This window comes from Natator depressus, chromosome 8 (assembly GCF_965152275.1).
Source record: "Natator depressus isolate rNatDep1 chromosome 8, rNatDep2.hap1, whole genome shotgun sequence".
NCBI classification, from domain to species: Eukaryota; Metazoa; Chordata; order Testudines; family Cheloniidae; genus Natator; species Natator depressus.
Window position 1 is genome coordinate 36535939 of NC_134241.1, and position 22712 is coordinate 36558650.

At 44.1% G+C, this 22712-nt stretch overlaps 1 protein-coding gene across 13 annotated transcripts in view; it reads left to right on the forward strand.

Moving 5' to 3' along the window:
* Window positions 1-22712, forward strand: part of ANKHD1 (ankyrin repeat and KH domain containing 1) — a 207021-nt gene that overhangs the window by 178309 nt on the left and 6000 nt on the right. For 6 of the 13 annotated variants that reach the window (XM_074960743.1, XM_074960744.1, XM_074960749.1 and 3 more), the window contains 9 exons: window positions 1008-1124; window positions 3332-3506; window positions 5616-6072; window positions 6530-6676; window positions 10101-10211; window positions 11885-12034; window positions 12362-13977; window positions 19822-20010; window positions 22165-22416. In XM_074960743.1, the coding sequence (XP_074816844.1) occupies window positions 1008-1124; window positions 3332-3506; window positions 5616-6072; window positions 6530-6676; window positions 10101-10211; window positions 11885-12034; window positions 12362-13977; window positions 19822-20010; window positions 22165-22416 (3214 nt within the window). The remainder of the gene's footprint in view (window positions 1-1007; window positions 1125-3331; window positions 3507-5615; window positions 6073-6529; window positions 6677-10100; window positions 10212-11884; window positions 12035-12361; window positions 13978-19821; window positions 20011-22164; window positions 22417-22712) is intronic. The other 7 variants (XM_074960745.1, XM_074960753.1, XM_074960751.1 and 4 more) reach the window with 5 other exon arrangements.

The window sequence follows — 22712 nt, forward strand, 5'->3', positions numbered from 1 at the left end:
ATCCAACCTAAACCTCCCCCACTGCAACTTGAGATCATTACTCCTTGTTCTGTCATCTGCTACCACTGAGAACAGTCTAGATCCATCCTCTTTGGAACCCCCTTTCAGGTAGTTGAAAGCAGCTATCAGATCCCCCCTCGTTCTTCTCTTCCGCAGACTAAACAATCCCAGTTCCCTCAGCCTCTCCTCATAAGTCATGTGTTCCAGCCCCCTAATCATTTTTGTTGCCCTCCACTGGACTCTCTCCAATTTTTCCACATCCTTCTTGTAGTGTGGTGCCCAAAACTGGACACAGTACTCCAGATGAGGCCTCACCAATGTCGAATAGAGGGGAGCGATCACGTCCCTCAATCTGCTGGCAATGCCCCTACTTATACAGCCCAAAATGCCGTTAGCTTTCTTGGCAACAAGGGCACACTGTTGACTCATATCCAGCTTCTCGTCCAGTGTAACCCCTAGGTCCTTTTCTGCAGAACTGCTACCTAGCCATTCGGTTCCTAGTCTGTAGCAATGCATGGGATTCTTCTGTCCTAAGTGCAGGACTCTGCACTTGTCTTTGTTGAAGCTCATCAGATTTCTTTTGGCCCAATCCTCTAATGTGTCTAGGGCCCTCTGTATCCTATCCCTACCCTCCAGCGTATCTACCACTCCTCCCAGTTTAGTGTCATTTGCAAACTTGCTGAGGGTGCAGTCCACGCCATTCTCCGGATCATTAATGAAGATATTGAACAAAACTGGCCCCAGGACCGACCCTTGGGGCACTCCGCTTGATACCAGCTGCCAGCTAGACATGGAGCCATTGATCACTACCCGTTGAGCCCAACAATCTAGCCAGCTTTCTATCCACCTTATAGTCCATTCGTCCAGCCCATACTACTTTAACTTGCTGGCAAGTTAGTTGTATGTTTGGCTCACTGGTACTTCTAATCATACCCTTTAAGAGCAAACTGCAATAATTAACTTCAGATTTTCAGGATTGTTTTAATAAAATAACTCTTATTCTTCAGGAACTACTGAAGAAGTGTCACCAGTGTGTGGAGACAATTGTGAAGGCTAAAGACCAGCAAGCTGCAGAAGCAAATAAGAACGCAAGTATCCTGCTGAAGGAGCTTGACCTGGAAAAGGTGAGTGGCGAAATCTGTCATCTTAGGTTAGTTCTTGGCTACTGCATCTGCATATGGCAACTTTTTCTTTCAGATGTGTGTAAACTTACAGGTTTTCCCTACTTCAAATTTGGAACTGCTACAAAATATAAATTAATGATGTTTTTAAATATAAAAGGAGGATTTGGGGATGTCAGTAAATAGATAATTAACCCAAAAGGTGGCTTATAGAAACCCCTTTGGTTGTACTGATTTTTTTTTTTCCACCCAACTTTGGCTTTTTTGGGACCCGAGAATTTTTCAGGCAGGGACCAGGGGGCCTGGCAGCCAAGACCACCTGACCTCTATGGCAGCAGGCCTGCAGGGAGCAGAAGGATGCAGACCCTGAATGCTGGCCCCCTCTGCCAGACAGAGTCCCCTCCTTATCCCTGCCCTTCAGCACTGGTCCAGGACTGAGCTCAGGAGGGGCTCTGGCCAGCCAGGGGAGGTCAGTACTCACAGGGTGCAGCCTTCCACTCTCCTCCTAACACCCCTTCCCTCCTCCCCCCCCCCCCCCCGGCCCTTCAATGTGGCTCATCTGCTTCCTGTGCACAGTGGGGAGTAAGAAGGGCAGGGAGCAAGAAGGGCAGGGAGCTGGAAGGCTTCTTCAGGTGATATGTAGCGAGTACCTCTGCATGCTGTGAGGACCAGGCACCCCCCCCATGCCACTGTTGCCCTTTGTTTGTTGTTTTTACAATTATCACCGTTTCTAAAAAATGTTGACTATACACCGATAAATTCCCATTAAATTAACAAAAAAATTAAAAACCAAAATTGAAGTCTTATTTACATGTCACAATTCAGTGGATTTGGCATCTCTGCCTGGCTGCAGCTAGTGTATACTATAATGATGAAATATTCTATTTTTCATTCATTGCCTGTGTGAATCTCCATTATAGAAGGTGCATGTGCCCCAAGTGCACAAGCTCAGCTCTGTTTGAATAGTAGTGTCTCTCTTGGGGCTGCAGTGTGCAACCTGGATGTTCTTGCACTCCTACTTCAGAATATCCAATGCTGGACAGCCCCACCCACTATCCAGCCCTTCTGACCTCCATAGGCAACAAGTTGGAACTCGTTTGTGTCCATTACTACTCCCACTAGTTTCTTTTAGGAAATTTTAGGCTTGTTACTTTTTTGGTTAATTAAGCTGTTTGCCAGCATTTTGCATTACTCTGTACTTCAGTTGGATGCAGAATGTGAAAACATGAAGAAAGTGTCTTCAGTTAAAACTGTTAATATATATAAAACAATATCAGCTTGTTCTATGACTTATCTTAAAGCAGACCTTTGAGCTGTCACATCAGTTAAACAGAGTTCAGCTGGATATGAGACTTCGAAAGAATTACTCCCATCCCCATGTGCTGCAAAGTAGTGCAATCAGTGACTGAGTCAATAAGTAACAGTCATCCATTTGATAATGCTGCAGTGCCCAGAATAGCATTATGGGGTGCTGGGCTGCTAAAGGGACTTTTTTTGTGCAGGAGAGTGAAAGTGGAGGTTTTGACTCTTTACAATAATTAACTCACCATGTTATTTTTCACGAGAGAAGTTTTACCAAATTCCATTTTTACTAATTATCTTTAGCCTCCTTCTGTCGCATTAAATTTCATTTAGTTATTTTTCACTTCATCTGCTAACCTACAGTTTAGTGTTGTTGGTACTAACTACCTCATTGTACCCAAGAAGTAACTATATTTCAGCAACAGATAATATGATAGCTATATGTAGCACATAAAGTACTTTGTGAGCCTTCTGAGTGAAAGATGTTATGGTTGCTGCTGAAATTCTTTCACTAGCTCAGGTTTTTCAACAATTTTTTGCAATTTAGTCTGAGATAATGCAAGATTACAGTGACATCTCATTAAAATATATACTAAATTTGTTTTAACACACATCTCTATCATTCTGGTTGCATGCAGCTTGGTGACTGATTTCTTTCTTTTTCCTTGATAAGTCTTGTTTTGAAAACTGCAGTTCCATCTAGTCCACTACTTCTATTTAATTTCTGTTCATTCTGCTGTCATTATCATGGCTTTTCTGCATAATGATTCAGGTCATAACAGAATTTTTCTTGATTATCTACCCCTCAGACATTTTTTCCATTGAAGCCCTGAATTTGTAAACATAAGAGAATATTAATCTTTGGTATTAATGCATGGTAGAACTACATATTAATGCTTTTCCCATAGTCAAGAGAAGAGAGCAGAAAACAGGCTCTTGCAGCTAAGAGAGAAAAGAGAAAGGAAAAGAGAAAGAAGAAGAAAGAGGAGCAAAAAAGAAAACAAGAGGAAGATGAGGAAAACAAACCTAAGGAAACTTTAGAGCTGCAAGAAGATGATGATGAAGAGGAGAATGATGATGAAGGTGAAGAATATCTAATGTTTCTACTATTCTGTGGCGGGAAAGCACTTGTTGGATTGTATAAATGTTTCTAAATCCTTCTTGGTGAAAAGCTATTTTAGGTGCCATTGTTTTCTTCATACTGGAAAGGAGGAGCAGTTAGTCAATAGGTTTATTCACTCTGAATATTCTTCCTACATATCTGCAAGAACTCAGTGTAGAAAATAAACATTTAAAATGTTTAAGAAAGTATTACTCTTGGGGGAATTCTGCACTACTGCACGTGCAGAATTCATGTCCCCTGCAGATTTCTTTGCTTCCCTGCAGAAAAATGACTTTCTGACAGGAAAGCAAAGGGAAGGCCAAGAGCGATCATGTGCTCTTCCACAGCAGTGCAGGCATGTTGTTTCAGGCACTAGGAGCATCCGGCAGGGGCTGGGAATGCCCTGGTGGCTCCTATGCTGCGCTGGACTCCGCTGCTAATCCTGGCTGGGCTGGAGAGGATGGGACTTGCTCTTCCTCTGCAAGAAGTGGCCAGGGCCAGGTTTATGGCAGAGTCAGACCCACCTCCAGAAACCTCCCCCAGCTGCAGGAAGTTCCGCGCATGGCCCTCCCCCCCGCCCCCCTATGTCCTGCCCCTATCACTCCTCAGCCACAGGGCTCACTGTGCGGACAGCTGCTCCCCTGTGCATTCAGGCCCCCCCCTTCCCCCCCGAGTTTCACCTTCTGCATCCAGAGGTGACCCCCCCGATGAGCCCCCTTCACCTAGACACCCACCCACTGAACCCCAGCTAGCTGCACCCAGGCCCCCACCCTGACCAGCCCCACCCCTCTATACCTGGACCACCCCAGTGAGCCCCCCAGACCCACCCCCACACACACACACAGAACCTCCCATCCTGCCGAGCCTAACCTCTGCATCCAGAACCCCAATGCCTTCACCCAGACCCCCCCACCTGAACCCCACAACAAGCCCCTGTGCATCCAGATCCCCCCGCATCGACTCCTACCGTAAGCCACCTGAACCCACATTGTCCCACACAGAACCCTCTTACCCCCACACCTGAATCCCCCACACACTAAGCCACTCCACACTTGGATCCTGCTGGGCTGAGCCTACTTGCCCACACCTCATGCACCTGGCACAGAGGGACAGGGCCTCAGGGTGTTTCTGGGGCAGGCCCAGCCCTTGTGCTGTGTCAGCATCAGGAGCAACCTCACCACCGAGTCTGTGTCCCCAGGTGGGTGGCTACAGGGTGATCTCCGATCTCCATGCAGCCAGTGGCATGTGCTTCCCCACTGCCATGCCAGAGCCTCCACATTTAGTTACTGACAAATAAAAGTTGTAGAACTTTAAAATATTGTGCACAGAATTTTTATTTTTTTACACAGAATTCCCACAGGAGTAAAGTATATTCTGCCATTGTTAAACGCCTTCCACTATGAAAATGCACATCTGTACTAATGATAGAATGGAGATTTTTGTATGTGTAGTGTGTGTACATGTCTCAAATTTTGTATTTTTGAGGAAGTCTTAATGGCAGGCTGACTATATCAATTGGTTCTGTCTACAATGCTCACTATAGCAGGAGTAGCATTGGTGTACAAAGCAAAAATCATGGAAGTATAGCTTTTAAAATTTTAGGCTTCCTAGGCATTGTTTTGTACCCTAAATAACTTACTTTGGTATTTTAGTGCAGATTTTAGTGCTTGTTTTGTGCTAATCGTGAAAGATTTGAGCAGGAATGATCTTTTTAAAACCTGACTTGACTTAGATTTTTAAAATGTCTAATTTCCCCTCAGGGAGGGTGAAATATTTCATCCTTGAAGAAATGAAAGCTCTTGCTGAGTTTAATTGTCTGGCCTTTTGTGTCACTGCAGTGTTTCAGAGCTCCTGCTCTGCATTAGTTTCCCATGCAACTGTCATTGTTCCCAGTGAAACTAGTTCTGTTGTTACCATCGTATCCCCTCAACCACACGTCAAATCTAGGATTTTTTAAATCACTAGAATGGCTGAATTCCTTACGCTAGTGACAGCTAACACAAATGTAACTTTAGTTGTAATTTCCTTAACAAGTAAGACTTTTTTTATATTAAATGTTTTATGTTGTATATTGACTTTTTTTCCCCCAGTGGAGCAAGAAGTTCCTATAGAGCCTCCGAGTGCAACCACTACAACCACAATTGGAATATCTGCAACATCAGCTACTTTCACAAATGTCTTCGGGAAAAAGAGAGCCAATGTGGTAACAACCCCTAGCACGAATAGAAAAAATAAAAAGAACAAAACGAAGGACACTCCTCAAAATGTGCAGATAATTTTGCCAGATCAGCATATATCTCTAGCACAGCAAAAAGCAGATAAAAATAAAATAAATGGAGAGCCAAGAGGTGGTGGTGCAGGTGGGAATAGCGATTCTGATAACCTGGATAGCACAGATTGCAATAGCGAGAGTAGCAGTGGAGGTAAAAGCCAGGAGTTGAACTTCACTATGGATACAAATCCTTCTGGTGATAGGGGATATGCCTCATTACTGCTCCCTTCTCAGGAAGAAAAGACAAGCACCTCAGCTTCAAAAATACAAACAAGGTGAGTCTTCAGTTACTCTACCCTGCCCTCTCATGACTGCTGCTTGGTCTGTCCCATTGTGAATCTGTTTACTGCTGCTTAGATTTTACAGAATCTGGTCAATCTCCTCACCTTGTGGTGCTGGGATCCAAGAATTCTGCTTGGTTAGTTTTGATTCTGGACCAGTTGGACATGACTGAAAGTCAAAACAATCCAATGGCTCCTCAGTAGCCTGTGTAAAATAAGTTGGAGGTTCAGTCCAGTTCCTGTGAATGTTAACCACACAAAATACACTAATTGGCATTGATGGCACTCATATTGCAGAAGCTGTGGTCTAAATAGGGGCATTGAGAATGAAAAAAAAAAATTGAGAACTGTTTTAATTGATAGTTTTGTCTAACCTGTTAAAATTTATGCTCTGCAACTACTTTAACTACTTCTATTTTATAGTCTGTAATCAATACATATCTGTTCCCAGACTTGAAGGTGATGCTAATCCCAATTCATTATCAGCAAGTTATAAATCTGTGTCCCTGCCTCTGACCTCTCCAAACATAAAGCTGAACCTTACTAGTCCAAAAAGAGGTCAGAAAAGAGAAGAAGGCTGGAAAGAAGTGGTTAGAAGGTAATGGGTTTTAATTCTGTGTTTTCAAATTATGTATAGACTTTTTTGATTTATAAACTGTGTACTTACACAGAACATTCAGCAGAGTTAGCTTGACTGTAATGATTTATAAAAGCCCTTCTTCCTTTGTGCTTGCAGTGCTTTGCAAACAAATGACAATCATTATGGGTGGTAATTACAATTCAAAAAGCCAAACATGGGATCAGTATTTTAAAGTAGGAGTGGGATCCTTCCCAGGGCCTGACTCTAATCAGAAGGAAACACCTGCAGGGAGGGGGAGTTTATTCTAGCTCTTCTTTAAGTGGCGAGGAATAAGCCAGCGCTCCATTGGTAAAAAAGGAATACAGCAGCAAAAGCTCTGTCACGCTTCAGTTTCACATGGGATCCCTCAAAGATTGGTGGGTGTCAATGAAGATCCACAGGGAGGTGGACAACGGACTGAGACATGGTGCTTATTATGTTGACCCACATTCTGGCTGCTGATTCTGCTCCAACTCATTCTGCTCCAACTCATTCATGATCCTAAAATAGACTTAGGAGCATGGTTATATAGTTCAAGAGCTTCGGCTTCTGAAACGGCAGCTTCTTTCTTTTCCTTGAAAATGTACATAATTTTGTTACATTGGGTGGCTTGTGGCCGTATTTTAGTCATTCGTTCTGTCTATATGGAAATTGTTTAAATTTTCTACCTTTTTTTTTACTCACTTTATTGAAGTGAGATAAGCATGAAAACATAAATCCTAAATTTTTGCATTTAGCCCTGACTTAGCGTCTCACATTCTGACATGCAGGATTTTGACTAAATGTCCTTTTTAGAGCATATTTTAGCTTGTGTACATGGAACACTGTTTTAGAGAGGACTTGAAGTTTGAGTTATGGGGAAGCTGTCTTTTTTTTAGCAAATGAAAAATCTATGCAATTAAAATCTAAGATAAGTTCCGACCTCATCAGTTCACACCAATTAAAATGTGCGATTTTCCCATACTTTGGTGATTGTGTATGTTCATAAATATTGTTCCCTTTTATGAGGTGTGTATGATAGTCATAGATTTTTCCCTCTCCCCCCCACCCCCAAACTTGGTGAGTTGTGAAGGCATGAAACTGTAAAAAGGCAGATAGCTACCTTTACCAGGGCTGCACACAGACCCAGTGGTGAGCTGGAGCCGGTTCGCGCAAACCAGTTGTTAAATTTTGAACCAGTTTTAGAACTGGTTGGTAAAAATTGTTACGGCTCCCTGAGCTCCCGGCCAGGAAGGCTCCCCCGGCGCCTCCCCCCTCTCACAGAGCCTCAGTATACCGCGCTGCCAGCGCTCTGGACCGCTCCTGGGCAGCTCTACAGCTCCTGCCGCTTTGAGCAGCATGGTAAGGGGGTAGGGCTGCGAGCTCCAGCGGGCCGCACAGCATCCGTCATGCTTCCCTGAGCAGCATGGTAAGGGGGCCAGGCTGGGGCTGGGAGGAAGGGTTGGATAAGGGGCAGGGAGCAGTTGGAGGGGGTGGAGGTTCTGGGGGGACGGTCAGGGAATTGGGGGAGGGGTTGGGTAGGGTGTGGGAGTTCCGGGGCAGGGTCTGTTGGGCAGGGCTGGTGCAACCACTAGGCAGACTAGGCGGCTGCCTAGGGCACCAACTGGTTGGGGGCGCCAAAAAGCGGTGCCCCCCAAATTTTTTTGAAACAGTGGAGCACAAGGCTGCTGCTGCTCCTTGCCTCCCAGCTCCAGAGGGGATGTCAGTGGCGTGGCCAGTCCCTCCCCCCAGGGGAGCAGCTGGTGGCTGAGCAGGGAAGGGGAGGGTCTAGCACTAGCAGCTGCGCTGCCTTGCCTGTGCTGCGAGCCAAGTCAGGTTGCCCCTGGGGCTCTCAGCGGCAGCTACCGCTATGAGCCCCAGGGGTAGCGGGGAGCCCAGCTCAGCCCGCAGCATGTGGGGACTGGCTGCCTGCGTCGCCGTTGAGAGCCCCGGGGGCAGCGGGGTGCCCAGCTCAGCCGCGGTGCAGGGAAGAAAGCACAGCTGCGCTCTGCTCTTCGGGCGGAGAAGATGGGTGTCTACTCCGCCTGCAAGCCTCCTACCTGGGCCGCGGGGAGCTGCACGGGCCTGCAGAGCACCGGGGGGTGGGCAGGGCCAGTCGCTGGCCTGGGGAATGGTGTATGTGGGAGCAATCCAGTCACCCCTCTCTCAGCCAGTGACACCGACCAGCTACCTTCTCCCCTGTGCACCCCCTGCCCAAACAACCCACCTTGTCCTGCCACTTTTGCCTCTGGGCAACCTCCACCCGGCAACCCCCCCTTGCCAGTCACAGTCACCTTCACCCCTGCATCAACCTCGGGACCCCACCCACCCACCTGCCATCTCCCTCCTGCCCACTCCTCCCTTGTGCAAACCCCTCCCTGCCACCTTCACCCCCCTGCAACAACCCCCTGGCACATACACACCCCCGCCTGCCAGCCCCTTTCAACAACCCCCTCCTGCCCACTTCTCCCTTGTGCCACTCCCTCCCTGCAACGAGCCCCTTTTGCCTCTGTGCAATCTGTTCCCTGCCACTACACCCCCACCCCCTCCACCTCTGGGCACATCCCTTGAATCAGAACTTTTTATAGGGAACCGGTTGTTAAGATTTTGGTAGCTCATCACTGCACAGACCCCACTATTGATCCTGAAGCTGCTACACCTCTCCAGACAGGTCTCTTAAGTCTCCTAGTTTAGTCATTTGCTTTACTTTTACTGTGTTTGGTATGATGTTTCTGTCAGATCTGCTGGGGTTCTAGAAATTTCTTCCTAAAATGGTGGATTTTGATAACCCTAAGAACTCAAGATTTGTTTAGTAAGGAATGTGCTCACAAAATGTCTACCCTGGGCCAGAATTTGCTGTGCCGTGCCCTGCCCTGAGTAGCAGAGCACGCATATAGTCTAAGAGCCTTTTAACAACCCATGTGTCCTTTGCAAAGTAACTAGGTGTTGCACATGTTTATTACCTCCTAAAGCCTATCCCACAATCTGGCTGGTGAATCTTGCCCATATGCTCAGGGTTCGGCTGATCACCATATTTGGGGTCGAGAAGGAACTTTCCTCCAGGGCAGATTGGAAGAGGCCCTGGAGGTTTTTTGCCTTCCTCTGTAGCATGGGGCACGGGTCACTTGCTGGAGGATTCTCTGCTTCTTGAAGTCTTTTTAAACCATGATTTGAGGACTTCAATAGCTCAGACATAGGTGAGAGGTTTATCGCAGGAGTGTGTGGGTGAGATTCTGTGGCCTGCATCGTGCAGGAGGTCAGACTAGATGATCATAATGGTCCCTTCTGACCTTAATATTTATGAATCTATGAATTCCAAGACCAAGAACTATGCTAACTCCCACTCCCTCAAAGCACCCAATTGGGTAGAAGGGAAGTCTGTCAAAGAAATAACCAATGAAAAGATCTCTTCTACCCTTGACAGGCAAGTAGGCAGAGTTTTGAAAGATCCTGCCCCTAGCAACACTCTGCAGCCAACACCAATTGAGCAATTTCAGCTGCAGAGAGGAGGGCGCTGCTGTTCAGGAGCAAAAAGGTACTGTTTGGGGCATTTTTTTCAAACTAAAAAACAATGAGCTTGGTGGGTGGGGAGGGAGGCATTAGAGGGTGGGTGAGGAGTCTGGTTCTGGGTGCTATTTAGAGCTTGTCTGAGGAATGAATTCCTCGGTGGTGAGGAGGGTGTCTGAGTGGGTGGCTAGGGGTTTACTTTGGGGAGTGGATTGAGGAGGGTAAGGGAGACTGGAATGCAACTAGGGTCCTTGTGAGTCATATGGAAAGCTCTTGGAAGCTACATGAGGAAGGGAGCTTCGTCATGGAGCGGGGGAGATTGGGAACTCCAATAGAGAGAAGTCTTTATACTAATGCAGGGGAGGGGATTGGAACATGAGAAATGCTGGGGGTGAGGGCATAGTATGTATTCTAAGAGCATTGTTTGGGGAGATTGGGATGATAGTGTGAATTTTGTGGATGGCAGGAGACCAGTAACTTAAAAGACGAGACATATTAGAATGTTAATATTTTCAGATGGTAAGTGTAAAAACTATCCATTTTACATTACACATGTTTAACATTTCCTGCCTAATTTCTTGCTGCTAGTATAATCTAAAATGTTAAATATGACTGAACTTAAAATGTAGGTGAAGCTGGCAGTAACATAGAGATGTACAGTCTATATTCTGTTCAGATTCTTGAACCTTCATCACAGTGCTTCCTGAAACCCCTTGGAATTCCCTCTAACTGTACAGTTCACAAATTGCAACATGCCACTGTTAAGCTTGAAAGTCATGTATGGGTTTGAGAGGTCCAGCCTTTGAAGTCTGGGAGCAAGGGTGGCCTAAAGGGACCTTGGCTGGGGTCTGGAATGCAAGCATAGCTGGTGTTCTAAGGCTTCCCATTGCCATATGCCTGCACTGATCCACCAATGCCATATGAATTTGAAAATCCTAGCAGTTCATTTAATAAGTCCATTGAATGTTTGGGTTGCAGTATCATGGCCTAAAAATAAATGTACTTCTGAAAATCTGTGCTGTCTTCATAGTGGCTTCCAGCATCCCTTTGGACCCTTGAATTGCACAGTTGGCCTGCTTGCTATAAATCATTGCGTAGGGTCACTGGCAGTCTTCCAGCGCATTTTTGGTTTCTCACTTGAGGTCTAGGAGACATTAATTCTCCCAGGATGTTGGATCAAGACCCAGACTTTAAAGTCTTGCTCAAGCAGGTGGTATTTCAAAGATTATCAGTGTGAATATGTTGGAAAAGTTTCCGTCTGGCTATATACCAGTAGAAGCAATTTGTATCCAGTGGCTAATCCCTGTGATCCAAAGATGCTTGATACTAATTAAAATGTGAAGTAGGAGAGTCACTTAGGATTTCATATCACTTACATTTTAAAAATGTACAGCTTAGGACAAAGATGAAGAACTATATGTCCAAAACAGCATGTATATTGTATAATGTGCATCTATATGATGTGATATACTTGGCTGAAGAAGTGTTCTGAAGAAACTTCAGAAGTGCTCAGGATAACAAGTAATGTCAGTGGGGAAGTTTTAGAGAGGCCCCAAAGAGTGAATTCAATACCAGCAGAAAACCACTTACTGACCTAAAATGTAAAAATATTGGGATGTTCAGTTGCCAAACAAAACAGATTTTGGCACTTTTTAAATTTCTCTAAAATTATTTCACAAATTTGCAATCTTTGTGATATAGGTCTAAGAAATTATCTGTCCCAGCTTCTGTCGTATCTAGAATAATGGGAAGAGGCGGGTGCAACATCACAGCAATTCAAGATGTCACTGGTGCTCATATTGATGTGGACAAACAAAAAGATAAGAATGGAGAGAGAATGATCACAATAAGGTACAGTACATGGAAACAAAATAATTGTAAATTGAATTGGTACAAGTTTTTTTCTTACAAAGTTCTGCTTATCTTTAAGGTACGACATATTGGCTCTTTGGCACTAGTGTATAGTGCATAAATTGCTGACAGCAGGACATGCTGAAAATCTGATACACAAAGTTAAACCATAAAATAAGCAAATATCAAGAAATAAAACTTCTTGACTGTTCCAGTCAAGTACTGTACTAATATAGGAAAAATAAATTGTTTAGTTCAAGAAGTGATGCAACAAAGTGAGAATTCCATTCCAAAGAGAAGATTAATACTTTTTTTTTTTAATTTCAGGGGCGGTACTGAATCAACGAGGTATGCAGTGCAACTCATCAGTGCCCTTATTCAAGATCCTGCCAAGGAACTGGAAGACTTAATTCCTAAAACTCATATAAGAACACCTGCTCCAAACACCAAATCAATTCATGCAAACTTTTCATCTGGAGTCAGTACCGCAGCTGCTTCCAACAAAAACTCCTTCCCGCTCGGCGCACCACCTCTTATCACGTCGCAGTCATCGACACTTTCTACTTTCCAGCCCACTAACAAATTAAACAAGAATGTTCCAGCAAATGTGCGTTCTTCTTTTCCAGTGTCTCTGCCCTTAGCTTATTCCCACCCTCATTTTGCCTTGCTGGCTGCCCAAACTATGCAACAGATTCGGCACCCTCGCTTACCTATGGCGCAGTTTGGAGGAACTTTTTCACCTTCGCCGAACACTTGGGGACCATTCCCAGTGAGACCAGTTAACCCTAGCAGCACAAACAGCTCTCCAAAGCATAATAGTTCAAGTCGTGTAGGTAACCAGAATGGGAATATTTTACAGACAGAGTCTACTGGATTAGCTACTGCTAGTTGTCCTATTACTGTCTCTTCTGTAGTTGCTTCCACCCAACCGCTGTGTGCAACAAGTAGTCGGACTCCCTCATCAGTCAGAAAGCAGTTGTTCACCTGTGTTCCGAAAACAAGTGTGGTGGCAACAGCAATCTCAACTGTGACAAGCACCTGTAGTGCTCTGCCTTCTGCTTCCTCTGCACCTGCAAACAATGGGCAAGTTCCCACAGCATTTCTGCCCTCTAATGTTCCACAAACACAGCATTCTGCACTTAAAACGGACTCTTTCTCAGCTATCTCAGCACCCAAAGAGAAGGTGTCAACACCAGACCAACCTACTGGAAACACGTGTGCACCATCTTCGGTTGCAAGTAGTTGCAATATATCCACTAGCAGCAATCCAGGAGTCCTAGAAACTCGCCCGTCTAGCAGCCCTGCACCTCTAAATAACGTCCAAGATGAGATACTGCCAACCAGCATGTCAGATATAAGTTCTTCTGTGTCGATGCCTTTTTCATCTAGCTCAGAACCCACTCCATTAAGCTTAGCTTCACCCAGATCAATTGCTGCAGATAATCAGGACAACAGTAATTTACCTCAGTTAGCTGTACCAGCACCTCGAGTTTCTCACAGAATGCAGCCTAGAGGTTCTTTCTATTCAGTGGTACCAAATGCAAACTTACATCAAGATCATCAGTCTATTTTTGTTACAAATCCAGTTCCTTTAACGCCATCTCAAGGTCCACCTGCTGCAGTGCAGCTTTCATCAGCCATGAATGTTATGAACGGTTCTCAGATGCACATTAACCCAGCAAACAAATCATTGCCGCCTACGTTTGGGCCAGCAACGCTTTTCAATCACTTTAGCAGTCTTTTTGATAACAACCAGGTGCCAGCCAACCAAGGATGGGGAGACTGTCCACTCTCCACACGAGCAGCAGCAGACCCATCTTTTACTGTTCAGTCTACTTTTCTGAGTAACTCTGTGCTTGGACACATAGAAAATGTGCATCCTGATAACTCCAAGGCTCCTGGATTCAGGCCACCTTCCCAGAGAGTTTCTACCAGCCCTGTAGGTAAGTCCACAAAGTTTCTACACTGGCATAAAGAGACAATCCTGCCATTAGTCTTTGACCCTATTCTCAAATTACTCCAGAAATACTTTACAATGTAGTATGCATAGAACTCCAACCTGAGAGCTGAACTTGCCAAGTTTAATTTCAAAAACTATTTAAAATTATACACATCCAGTTCTCTTTCCCACCTCTCACCTGTCAGGTACTGGTAATGCTGCGGAAGCAACCACCATTGGCCCTTTAATGAAGTAAGGGCCTTGTGGCACTTGTCGAAACTCCACTCACAGGTGTCTAATATTGATTCCATCTGGAGGAAGGATGGATTGTCATGGTGGTAGGCCAAGGATAGTAGGAGATGGGGATCTTGGTGGATCCCTGTCCTCTAGGTGTTTCGAACTTGGTCATTTAACATTCTCAGCATATGGGACTTAGTAAGGGACTGAACGCTTGACAGTCCTGCTGTCTTTTCCCTGACATTTACCTAGTGGACACACAAAGGATGTTACCCTTACCTCATTGCTCTCTTCAGATTTGTTCATATTTCAGAAGATTAGACTGTATTTTGAAGACAGGTGCCTAGAGCGCCTCACTTCCAAGCTTTCCTAAGTTAATTTGCTTCAAGTCTTTCACCCAGCACCATCCCACAAACCCTTTTAAAACTTTGGGTCAAAATTTCCAAACTTGGATACTGAAGTTAGGCACCTAAATAAGTGAATAGAGTTTCAGAAGTGATACGTTCCCATTGAGTTCATGGGTTATGGGTGCTATGGGTGCTCCGCACTTCTGAAACCGGGCCTAACATCAGAAGTCAGAAAATGTTTGCCAGGGTGTCTCAAAGAGTTTTTTTTTTAAATATTTTAAATTTAAACTAGGTAGCTGAATTCTGAAGAGCACAAGCAGTTAGGCTGCCTATGATCTCTATGCTCCCCATACAAAAAATAGAACCAAATTCATCTAGAACTGAGATAGCTGGAATAGTCTCACCTCATTCATCCAATCCTCTAATACAGTAACTCCTCACTTAACGTTGTAGTTATGTTCCTGAAAAATGTGACTTTAAGCTAAACGATGTTAAGCGAATCCAATTTCCCCATAAGAATTAATGTAAATATGGGAGGAATTAGGTTCCAGGGAAATTTTTTTTGCCAGACACACACACACACAGTATGAGTTTTAAACTATTTAATACTGTACACAGCAATGACGATTGTGAAGCTTGGTTGAGGTGGTGAAGTCAGAGGGTGGGATATTTCCCAGGGAATGCCTTAATGCTAAATGATGAACTAGCAATTGGCTGAGCCCTCAGGGAGTTAACTCATAGTTAATGTAGCCTCACACTCTACAAGGCAGCAGGAATGGAGGGAGGGGAGACAGCATGGCAGACAGACACACACACCGTGTGGGTGTGTGTGAGAGAGAGATGCACATTTCCCTTTTAAGTACTCTGACCCACTCTTAAGTACACTGCCTTGTTAAGTTAATCAGCAAGCTGAGACCACAGCTGCTGCCAGGAAGCTCCCTGAGTCCCCCTGCTCTATGGAGATGAGGTAAGCGGGGTGCAGGAGCAAGGGGGAGGGGGACACCCTGACAGCCCCCCCCCCGCCCAGCAAGCAGGAGGCTTGGGGAGCAGCTCTAAGGCTGATGGCAGGAGCAGCTCATGGCAGGGACAGCCGAACTGCAGCCAATTGATAGCCTGCTGGGTGGTGGCTGCACAGGGAACTTAGGGAAGCTGATAGGGGGGCTGCTGGTCCACTCTGGATCCAAGCCCCCACCAGCCAGCTGCAACGGGCTGCTCTTCCTGCAAGCAGTGGACAAAACAGGCGGCATTGCACAACTTTAAATGAGCGTGTTCCCTAATTGATCAGCAATGTAACAACGAAACAATGTTAACCGGGACGACTTTAAGTGAGGAGTTACTGTAGTAGAATTGTCAAGTCCTGCTCCAATGGACTCCAGAAACTCTGCCTTTTTAGCAGCTCCTCTTTTTCTCATGGATAGCCAAATTTGACATCCACCCATTGTTCAGGAAGATGTGGTAAATAGACAATCTGTCAAATCACTCACATCCCACGGATTATGTACATAGAATGGCTCTGAAGGCAATTATGCTTGTAAAGGAAAATGAAACTCCTTCACAGCGGGTAACTATTAAAATTCTAAAGTTACCCATTTTTCATACAAAATGCTACAAGATAGAACTGTAAAATAACTTAAAATCTCTGAGAGACACACATGGTGCATGAGGCAAGATGTTCTATTGGACCAACTTCAGTTGGTGAAAGAGACCAGCTTTCTTTTGAGTTTACACAGAATTGGTCTCTTTCACCAACTGAAGTTGGTCCAGTAAAGCATAGTACCTCACCCACTTTGTCGTTGTCATATTCTGGGACTAACATGGCTACAGCACTTTAAATCCCTCACACATTTTACTCCAAGTATATTAGGGTGCTTTAGGCTCTACATAAACCACTGGGTTAGAAATGGTAAGAATTATGCTCCAACACACCTTACACAAGTGTTTCTTGGAAGAAAAGTGAGGAATGTTTTTTTCAATTGAAACAAGGGGATTTTGACAGACTGAAGATTATCCAAGTTGGAATTTGGCTGGGGCACTTACAAACTGATTATATGCTTTAAAAAAACAAAGTTGTGCCACCTCTTCTCCCCAGTCCTATAGTTGGCATTCCCATATGTAGAGGTCTGTTACATCCTCTAACCACAGAACCAGAAGGCAAAAGTAAAAGTTTGTCTGGTCTTTAGTCAATTACATGATCTGCCACCCTGCCTGGAATCTGAAGCTCTTCAGATTGTGTTCACTTGTCTCTTCTTAGGGAAAAGGATTTAAGTTGATGGTGAGTAACAAGAACAATAGTTTTTCAGATCTATTCAGATTGTCCAGGTCTTGGTATCTAGAAAGCGTCAGTGGTCTTTGGCCTGCTCCAGCATCATCCCCTTACAGATGTGTGTGTATAGAAGAGCAACTAGCACAATCAGTTTCATTTACTTCCATAGATGTCACCCTCCTTGTCCCGTTCTGTTCATTAGTCAGACTTTGAAGTCAGCCTTTTAGATGGGATAAAGCAGGGTGGATTGATTTACATTGTGATTAAATTAGCAAGCAGGAAATCTTGATTTAAATCCATCAATTTTAATCGTGTTTTGCATTTGTATTTTTTTATTTTCCTAAAGAGAGGTTGATTCTCATTGGTGATAACCATTAAGGCCAGGTCTACGCTACAGATCTATATCAGTATAACTGCGTTGCTCCAGGGTGTGAAAAATGCACACCCCTGAGCAACATAATTATGCCAGCCTAACCACCCATGTCGACAGCGCTGTGTTGCACAGCTACCACCTCTCAAGGAGATGGATTAACTATGCTGACAGGAGAAGCTCTCCCATTGGCGTAGTAGTGTCTTCATTAAAGTACGTGAAGACGAGCCCTAAGACATTTTCAGTTGCAACTAAATATAGCCTTTACACTAATAACGCTTTTTGCAAACCAGGACACACATCTGTATATGTTTATTTAAACAGGTATATAGCTTAATTTGCATTTATTCAGATTCTTAATCTTTACTATATTAGAAAATGGTGAATAATGCATTTCTTGTTTACTAGTTTTTTTTTAATTTGTGTTAAGTTCTGTTTGATTGGGAACTCAAATTCAACTAAATGCAAAAATAACTCATTTTATCAAAAGTTTTATCAACACATGTTTTAGTTTTAAATATAACAGATTTATTAAACAAAGGAAGTATCTTCAGTTAATTGAACTGATTGTTTCTTGCATTATGTCCTTCAGGATTTTAAAAGGATTTTATCCTTACACCTCCTTTTTATTCATAGACTGGAAAACAAGCTTTCCTACTCTTTTTTCAGTCTTCTATTGGTTTTTTAACTTTGAGTGAACTAATCATTGAACTGAAGTGAAGACAATATTTTCTCTGCACCTGTGGAAGAGGCGAGTGCTGACAGAAGCTGGTTTAGCACTTCAGTGAACTCTTATTCTAGTGGTGCTCACCAGTTCAGTGGTTTGACTTTCTTTAAAATTTTGGCAGTAAATAGATAGTGCTTAACTTTTTTTATTTAATTTAAATTATTTTAGTGGATTAGAGTAAATTTAGGCCTTAGCATAGGATGTCATAATTTCAAATTTTAAATAGGCTTATTTTTAATAACAAACCTGTGTTTAATTTAAAAATCCAGTTTTAAATCCATTTTTATCTCTCCTGAGATGAAGTGGGATGTACTACTTGAGTGCTTACCTCAGGCTGAAGTGACAGGTTAGCCACACAGGAAAGAGTGTTCTTCTGTCTATCGAAATTGGAGCTTGTTTGGCTGATGGTATATAGTTGAATTACAGGTTTCTCATAGATCTGTGAAGTCAAAAAGTCCCATTTGTTACTGACTTACACTACTGTGCTGTGGAGTGCAACATCCCTGGGCTTTAGGCAGTCTGGCAGTCCTTGCTGGTGGGCCAGTATACAGTATCTTTATATGTTGTACCAGTAAGGTGAGATCTAACAAAATGGCTGCTAGATATAACATTGTACCTGTAAGACTCCGCAGTGGTTTGTTCTCCAAGTTTCTTCTTCACTAAAGTTCTTTTGTCCATTTGAGGAACAGTTAAGAATACTTGGATTTCCACAAACTGTCTCTTGGAGTTCACTTTTGTAAGTTGGATTGGAGCAGAAAGCCCAGTTAAGTTCCTCACTTGCTTGAGTCTTAAAGTAGGAGTTTTGACGAGAACCTTCATGTCGTAAGCAGAATTTGAGTACTTTTCTCCCCGTCCACTGATACCGAAAATTAAGATTGAAAGCAGAGATTTCCAATTTGCTCACTTTCTTTCCAGATACTTGTGATTCCCTGACATGGTTTATGGCTCTGGGTCCATTCAGGACAACTGTCTTTTTGTCCTGCCTTCACTTTTCATGTCTGCTAGTCCAAGCAGTTTACAGAATTGGGGACAGACTTGCATGCTCCTTTTAGAAGGCTCCAGACAAAACCAGAAGGAATCCATTTCAATCACTTGTTATGCTTCCTCTACATTTTAGAGGACCCAGTTTGTGTGTACTAGATTAAAATGCATTACAGTAAGCTGGCATACCTTGAGCTGTAACACCATCACAATGCCTTGAAACCACACACAGCAGACGCCCTCACAGTGTGAATCTGATTTTGAGGGTCTTCTGTAAGATCTGGAGTAGCAATGATCCAGGTTAAGTTAACCCTTGTAGTTGGTAAACAGAATCTCTCAGAAGTATCTCGGAGCCTTGAGAAACTGGACTTTGAGCATAGTTTTCATGTAGCATTAGGACACAGTCTCATGCTACTGATCCTCATTATGCAAACTTGTCTAATCAGCCAGAGAAACACATTTGAAATGGCATAAGTTGACACTAATTTAAGCATGTTACTATTCCTCCACAGTATGATGCAGTAATCAGGCAAAATACATAAGTGGGAAGTTGGTGACCTAAACCAGTTCACATGCTGCTTAGCGTGTTGCCTGCAGCAGCCCTTATTGATATTAGGTGTTTCTTCTTTCCTCTACTATTGCAAGGGTAATGTATTAATAAAGGTGGCATCTTTTATCATGTTAGCCTATCTGAAACTGACGGTGCTGAACTTGTGCACTTCAGAAGTTTCAGGCTGATTAAAATATAGCAGCCCTTCAGCCTCTTCATTCCACTTCCTGCAAAAACTCATTACACATGTAAATACCCATGAAAAGGGTGACTGGACACTAAGTTTAAATTGTATTTGGAGCAGTGAATCTTCATGGTGCCGTGAAGTATTTTTCCAAATAGGTATATTTCATAAGTTTTACATTTATTTCAGGCTTACCCTCTCTAGATCCATCCAACGGCTCTTCAGCTGCCTCTTCAGCTCCTCTGACCGGTTTTTCAGCAAACATACAACGGGTTTATCTTCAAGGGCCAGCACCTGTTGGGACTCCCAGCTTTAACAGACAGCATTTTTCACCACATCCTTGGACGAGTGCTACAAATTCATGTAGGAACTTCATGGGTCTGTCTTAATTATCTATACATTTTTAGTGTTTTAGTTATTGTCTTTAGCTACCAGTTGATTTGTGACTTTGAGGGGAAAGCAACCAGTGGATTTAGAAACTATCAGTAATTGCTTTTAGCCTCAGTAAAGATTGGAAATGTGTGAAATGGTATCACAAAAAGTTTTATGGATCTCTTATGTGAAATGCCATAGATTCCATTAGTATTACCTGTCTTGACGCAGCTTCAGGAGGCTTAGGGGTATGTCTACACTGCAAAAAAAGACATGGCAGCAAGTTTCAGAGCCCAGGTGAACTGACTCCAGCTTGCACCATGGGGCCGAAAGTAACAATATAGACATTCTGGCTCAGCCTGGACCTCGTCTCTGAAAAGTAGCAAGGGGAGAGTGGGGCTAGACATTCTTGTCCCAACCTGAGCAAGAACGTCTACGCTGCAATTTTTAGGCTCGTAACCTAAGCCCCACCAGCCCAATTCAGTTGACACAGGCTCTGAGGCTCACTGCTGCAGGGGTTGTTTTTGGGGGGTTTTTTGTTGTTTTTTTTTTTTGTTTTTTGCAGTGTAGATGTACCCTTAAACTCAGTGAAGAGAAGCTTAATTTTTGTGTCCTCATAACACGGGGAGCTTTCTTATAGTGTAAAACTGCATCAGATGAAATTGGCATGACTTTCTCAGATTGGATTATGCTTTTATTTTAAAGGTTTTAAAAATGAGACTTCTACAATTAATATTTTATATACACCTCTACCCGATATAATGTGACCCGATATAACACGGGTTCACATACAACGCCATAAAGCAAGCCTCTCTCTCTCTCTCTCTCTCTCACACTCTCTCACATGGTCTGGGAGGCAGGAACTGTGTGGGGGCACTTTTGGGGGCCCCGCAGGCCCAGAGTGGCCCAGGAGATTAGCAAGGGGCTGGGAGCAGCCTGCTCCACTTCCCTCATCCCGGCCCCAGGCGTGTTGCTTGGGGGAAGGGATATCCACCCGCACTCAACGGCAGCGGCGGAAGCAGAGCAGCCGGGTCCCAGCCCATGGCGCTCCGCTTCCTGCCAGCGGTGAGTGCGGGGGGGCATCCTTTCCCCAACTCCCCGCACTCACCGGTGGCAGGAAACGGAGCGCTGCAGCTGGGAGCTGGCGGAGAGGAGCGGGCTGGAGCCAAGTTGCTCCACCTCCCGCTGCTGCTGGTGAGTGTCTGGGGGCAGGGGTGTGGATAGGAGTCGGGGCAGGCAGGGGACAGGGAGCAGGGGGATTGGGTGGGGGTGGGGTCCTGGGGGTGATTAGGGATGTGGGGGGTCTCTGGAGGGGGCGGTTAGGGGACAAGGAGCAGGGGGGCCAAAGCAAGTTCGATATAATGCGGTTTCACACATAACGCGGTAAGATTTTTTGGCTCCCGGGGACCACATTATATCGGGGTAGGAGGTCTATCTTAAAATTCACTGACATTTTTAAATTGTCTGAAGTGACAGTGAGAAGTTCTCCTTTTATGGAGCAAATCTGGGAGAGAGTGGCCACATGAGAAGTTTGGGTCTTTGCAATTCAGAATCTTAGTGATGGCAACTCCGAGTACAAAGGCCAAAATAAACTTGGGTGCCAAAACTAAGGGTGGGGTTTTCAAAAACACCTGTGACAAGTCCCACTGAAAGTCAATGGAACTTATGCTTCTAAGTCATTTGAGCTTTTTTGGAAAATCGCACCCTGAGTCTATATCCCACAGGGAGTTGGGGATGCTCAGCACCTCTGAGAACAAGGCCAGTTGAGTGCCTGGAAAATTTGGGCCAAGATTTGCAGATCTCTTCATAAAGTCTTCCAGTTTTTTGTCCTTGTCTAGTAAATCTAAAATATTTACAAGAAGATCTAGAAAATGTCAGACTATCCTGTGGTTGTAACCATTTATGCAACTAATTTAAGATGCACAATCACTGGTGAAGGATCTTTCCGGTGGGCCAAACAGAAATCAGTACAATGACTATTCTGCCATAAGTAACTCAGTTCTCTCACTAGCTCCAAGGGATTATAAATCAATAAACTTTTACACCTTTCATAATCTTCATTACAGAATACGGATTGGCAGTTTAGAGGGGAAATTGTGGTATTTAACATTACTTTAGTGTTCCATGTATAATAAAGCAAGAGAAATATTTTGTCACCAGGTGAATCTCCTATTCCATCAGTTTCATCAGGATCATCTTCACCCCTTTCAGCTGCTTCTGCACCTTCTAACTTGGGCCAGCCAAAAGCAGGTAGCACAAATCAAGATCGAAAGGTACCACCTCCTATTGGGACGGAAAGGCTTGCTAGAATTCGACAGGGAGGTTCTGTCACTCCTACCCCCTTAGGAACTAACTTTACGGCTCCTGTTGGACATAGTGGTATCTGGTCATTTGGAGTTAACAGTGTGTCAGGTAAGTCAGTCTCATACATAATAAGTAAGCTTTCTGTTTTTAAAAAAAAAAAACAAACTCAGATTTTAGGGTGTCACTACATTGCTTCTCAGAAGCAAGGGGGAAAACAAAATGCCAAACTTGTGCTTTTCGAGGATCAAATTTGAAATAATAAAGTAATACATGGTAGTTGTATGTAAAAGTCTTCCCTTCTAAACCAGAGAACAAAATATACTTTATCAACTGCATGTAAGATTACTTTAAAGGCAGAAACTAAAAGGAATATCAAGGGGATGTCACGAACAGAGAGCTGGCAG